Source organism: Limulus polyphemus, unplaced genomic scaffold, assembly GCF_000517525.1.
Source record: "Limulus polyphemus unplaced genomic scaffold, Limulus_polyphemus-2.1.2 Scaffold11811, whole genome shotgun sequence".
Classification (NCBI taxonomy): Eukaryota; Metazoa; Arthropoda; class Merostomata; order Xiphosura; family Limulidae; genus Limulus; species Limulus polyphemus.
Window position 1 is genome coordinate 1 of NW_013677421.1, and position 5,544 is coordinate 5,544.

The following is a 5,544-nucleotide window of genomic DNA, read 5'->3' on the forward strand; positions in this document are numbered from 1 at the left end:
TGTTGGTATTTGATATTAAAAAAAAATGTACAGAAAACACAAATCCAGTTTAATGTACAAATTTTGCAGTATTTTTCTTTGTGATTTCATACATTTATGCATTGTTTCATATTGACCTTTTGGTGTATTTTTTAGCTGAGTAATTATTTAATTGCTCAAGAATACTGTATTTAATTCATATATTTGATGTAGGTAATTAATACTTAATCCTTTGATAATACAAGTTACAAAACACATACAGTCACTGACCTGGAAATACTTTTCCTTTAGAGAAGTCATTTACATATCATAAAAATTGTACATTTTTCAAAGCTGAAAATATTCTGGTCACCATTTATCTACAGCCTTTTTTTTTTCATTAGCATTTTTTGTTTTAAATAATGTTTTGTTTTTTTAACAATAATGAATATTGTATTTCATATATGTTCCTGATTTTATTATCTTCTGTAAGTGTTAGGAGAAGAGGACTAAATGTGGTCATTTTTAACCTTGTCACAAAAATGTTCAGAATTTCAGTTCCAAACACACAGTTATTATTTCCATATTAAAGTCTTGTGGATTATCTGTCTCACCTGCTATTCTAAGTAGGATTTATACTTCTGTGAAAGTTCTGTGAAAATATAAAGTTACCTTATAAAGTGTGTTCATCCATCAGTTGGGAATATATATGTTAAGGCTGTACAAGTTATCTTGCTCAGGATGTAAACACCTCATTCCTGTATTTAAGGCTGTAAAGATAACTTGTACAGCCTTAAATACAGGAATGAGGTGTTTACATCCTGAGCAAGATAACTTGAATGACCTTGAACCATTGTTCAGGATGTAAACACCTCATTCCTGTATATGTTGAGGCTGTACAAGTTATCTTGCTCAGGATGTAAACACCTCATTCCTGTATTTAAGGCTGTACAAGGTATCTAATGACCTTGAACCGTTGTTCAGGATGTAAACACTTCATTGCTGTATATGTTAAGGCTGTACAAGTTATCTATTGACCTTGAACCATTGTTCATGATGTAAAGACTTCATTGATGTATATGTTAAGGCTGTACAAGGTATCTAATGACCTTGAACCACTGTTCAGGATGTAAACACTTCATTGCTGTATTTGTTAGGGTTGTACAAGGTATCTGATGACCTTGAACCACATGTTCAGGATGTAAACACTTCATTGCTGTATTTGTTAGGGTTGTACAAGGTAGCTAATGACCTTGAACCACTGTTCAGGATGTAAAGACTTCATTGCTGTATTTGTTAGGGTTGTACAAGTATCTGATGACCTTGAACCATTGTTCAGGATGTAAACACTTCATTGATGTATTTAAGGCTGTATGAGTTATATAATGACCTTGAACCACATGTTCGGGATGTAAACACATCATTACTGTATTTGTTAGGGCTCTATAAGTTATCTAATGACCTTGAACCACTTGTTCAGGATGTAAAGACTTCATTGCTATATTTAAGGCTGTACAAGTTATCTGTTGACCTTGAACCACATATTCAGGATGTAAACACTTCATTGCTGTATTTGTTAGGGCTGTAAACAGTTTTTTGACCTTGAACCACTTTTTTTTTAAGTTCTCAAATTTGAATTTTTTAGATATCTTATCATTTGATTAATTCAGTTCTCAAACTTAATTTGGTTCTTGTACATATTTTGTTGGTCAAGTCTGTCCTTAGTCTTACACCAGTTCTTGTAGGTGTCTTGGCCTTGTCTTGTTAAGTCAGCTCTTAAATTTACACCAGTTCTTGTAGGTGTCTTGACCTTGTCTTGTTAAGTCGGTTCTCAAAGTTAATTAAGTTCTTGCAGGTGTCTTGACCTCGTCTTGTCAAGTCGGTTCTCAAACATACACCAGTTCTTGTTCTCAAACTCACTTTGATTCTAATATGTATTTTCCCTTCATTTTATTAAGCATGTTCTGAAATGTAATATGGGTTCCTCAGGTTTTTTGTCCTCATTTTAAGTCAATTCTCAGACTTACCTGGTAAAATTAGTGATATCTCATCTTTCTAAAGAAATGTAATATGTTTATTTTACTTTGTCTCAGTACAAAAATCTAGAGGAAGAATCAACTGTTTGTGTAGTCCCTCACAATCACTTCAGTGGCACAACGGTATGTCTGCGGACTTACAACGCTAGAAACCAGGTTTCGATATCCGTGGTGGGCAGAGCAGAGATAGCCTATTGTGAAGCTTCGTGCATAACTACAAACAAACACAACAAAAAAACTAAACTGACATAATATTCATATATAATTCATAATGGTTTTGTTGTTGTACGTTTGAAATCTTCGTTCAACAAAAACAAAAGTGGAAAACCAGTTTTTCCAAAACTGGAAAGTATTGGTTACTGATATTTTATCTTTGGTTAATTTTTTCTGTGAGGAAAGTTGTTTTTTTCCACAATTTTGATTTATTATTTGTGATGTTTAGATAAGCTAGGAAGACTTTTTGATTTGATGCAGCCAGAGTCGCCCGAAAGATTTAGTTTTCTTACAGCAGCCTTAAGGTGGTCATCTGGAGGAGAGGATTCACATCCCAGGGGCCATCCACATCTACATCAACATGTAGCCTTAACATTGTGGAAAGGTTAGTACTTTATTAAACTAACATCAACACACAGGCTTAACACTGTTGATAGGCTAGAACTTTTTTAACCTTCATTAACATCAACACAGGTTTAACACTGTTGATAGGTTAATACTTCATTAAACTTTCATTAATAAATAAACTAACATCAACACAGGCTTAACAATGTTGATATGTTAGAATTTTTTAAACCTTCATTAACATCAACACAGGCTTAACACTGTTGATAGGCTAGAACTTTTTTAAACCTTCATTAACATCAACACAGGCTTAACACTGTTGATAGGTTAGAACTTTTTTAAACTAACATGAACACAGGCTTAACATTGTTGATAGGTTAAAACTTTATTAAACTAACATCAACACACAGGCTTAACTGTGTTGATAGGCTAGAACTTTTTTAAACCTTCATTAACACAGGCTTAACTGTGTTGATAGGCTAGAACTTTTTTAAACCTTCATTAACATCAACACAGGCTTAACACTGTGGAAAGGTTAGTACTTTATTTAACCAACATTAACACAGGCTTAACACTGTTGATAGGTTAGAACTTTATTAAACTTTCATTAAGAAATAAACCAACATTAACACAGGCTTAACACTGTTGATAGGTTAGAACTTTATTAAACTAACATCAACACATAGGCTTAACGCTGTTGATAGGTTAAAACTTTATTAAACTAACATCAACACATAGGCTTAACGCTGTTGATATGTTATAACTTTTTAAACTTTCATTAAGAAATAAACCAACATTAACACAGGCTTAACACTGTTGATAGGTTAATAGCTCATTAGACTTTCATCAATAAAAGAACCAACATTGTAGGTAGAGTTGACTTTGATTTATCACTTCTAAATTAGGGACAACTAGTGCAGATAGATAGGGTGGAAATTAAGACAGTTTGTTAACTTCAGTGGACAATGATGTTGTGACCAAGTTCACATAAAATTTAAGAATGTCTATAACATAGAAATGCTCCATTCGAACAGTATTTTCCTTCATGTTATTGACATATTTTAATGTTGACAGTGGTTTAAAATGGTTCAATCTACCAATACACATATTTAAATGTTTTGTCAGTTTTTTGACACTGTATGTCTGATATCTAAAATAATTTAAAAACAGAACTAACAGAACATCATGATATTTTCATGTTAGGTTCATGGTGATCATCACAGTTCTGTTGTTCACTACAATAATGAACAAGTTATTCTTTGAACTTGTTTTATTTACAGGATTCCGTACAATAATAACTAAATGAAATATTATTAGGCATGTAAAATTAACTTTTTACTTCCAATTTTTCTATAGATATAACAGTTCTCCTAGTGCCAGCTTTAGTGTGTATCTTAGAGATGAAAAATAATAAAAAAAAAAAATACAAATTTTATTGTTTAATTATTTAGCTCGTATTTGAAGCTGGTATTCATCGGGAAGTTTGAAGGGGCAATGCTATTTTTTAATATTCAATATATTTCAGAAAAGTAAAACAGATTTTTGGCATCATGATGAATTGTAACAGATTTCTGGCATTGCGATGAATTGTGGCAGAAATTTATTTACACAAAGAAAATATTTTTTTAATATTTAAAATGCACGTCTTACAGAGAAAAACTATGCACAATCTCGCTATCACTTCATCCACTCGTCAGATGGTGATGGGTGTGCTTCCATGTTGATTGAATACCATATCAACAAAGGTTATCCTAGTGAAGTGGATCTCTTTATCACTCAGGCTGTTCTTCAGTAAGTACCCGTCTAATCTTATTGTATACAAATAACCTTGGACTGTATAACATAAGTTGTGGGAAGATGACCAAAAACTTTGATTCTAAATGTAATGTATGTTCGATATATGAAATGTGACCTGTGTTTTAGTGCGAAGAGTTTGTTTTGTTTTCCAAAAGGTACATTGAGTGAAAACCTTAATTTTAGATGTGGTGTGTGTGTGTTCATTATATCAGTGTTGGCTTGGTGCTTTGTTCTGAATCACTGTTAAGTACTGGTGTTCTCAAGCTGCTTTAGTTGTATAACAGAAAATTGATGTTAGTACTAGTGTTCTCAAGCTGCTTTAGTTGTATAACATACTAACAGTGATTTTCCAGACAGTATACTGAAGTGTTAGTACGTATTGTAAGATGAAGACAGTACACTGAAGTGTTAGTACATATTGTAAGAGGCAGACAGTACACTGAAGTGTTAATACCTATTGTAAGATGCAGACAGTATACTGAAGTGTTAGTACATACTGTAAGATGAAGACAGTACACTGAAGTGTTAGTACATACTGTAAGGGGCAGACAGTACACTGAAGTGTCAGTACATACTGTAAGAGGCAGACAGTACACTGAAGTGTTAGTACCAGACAGTACACTGAAGTGTTAGTACGTATTGTAAGATGCCTCTTACAATACGTACTAACACTTCAGTGTACTGTCTTCCTCTTACAGTACATACTGTCTGCATCTTACAATAGGTATTAACACTTCAGTGTACTGTCTGCATCTTGCAATACGTACTAAAACTTCAGTGTACTGACTGCCTCTAACAATACGTACTAACACTTCAGTGTACTGTCTGCCTCTTACAATACGTACTGACACTTCAGTGTACTGTCTGCCTCTTACAGTATGTACTGACACTTCAGTGTACTGTCTGCCTCTTACAGTACGTACTGACACTTCAGTGTACTGTCTGCCTCTTACAGTACGTACTGACACTTCAGTGTACTGTCTGCCTCTTACAGTATGTACTAACACTTCAGTGTACTGTCTGCCTCTTACAGTATGTACTGACACTTCAATGTACTGACTGCTTCTTACAATACATACTAACACTTCAGTGTACTGACTGCCTCTTACAGTATGTACTAACACTTCAGTGTACTGTCTGCCTATTACAGTATGTACTGACACTTCAATGTACTGACTGCTTCTTACAATACATA

The 5,544-nt window shown here is 33.5% G+C and overlaps 1 protein-coding gene across 1 annotated transcript in view; it reads left to right on the forward strand.

Annotated features, from left to right (window-relative positions):
- Positions 1-2,436: 2,436 nt before the first annotated feature.
- Positions 2,437-5,544, forward strand: part of LOC106476849 (Golgi to ER traffic protein 4 homolog) — a gene marked incomplete at its 5' end in the record, with an annotated part of 9,844 nt that continues 6,736 nt past the window's right edge. The window contains 2 exons of the mRNA XM_013937467.2: positions 2,437-2,592; positions 4,205-4,343. Coding sequence (XP_013792921.1) covers positions 2,437-2,592; positions 4,205-4,343 — 295 coding nt within the window. The remainder of the gene's footprint in view (positions 2,593-4,204; positions 4,344-5,544) is intronic.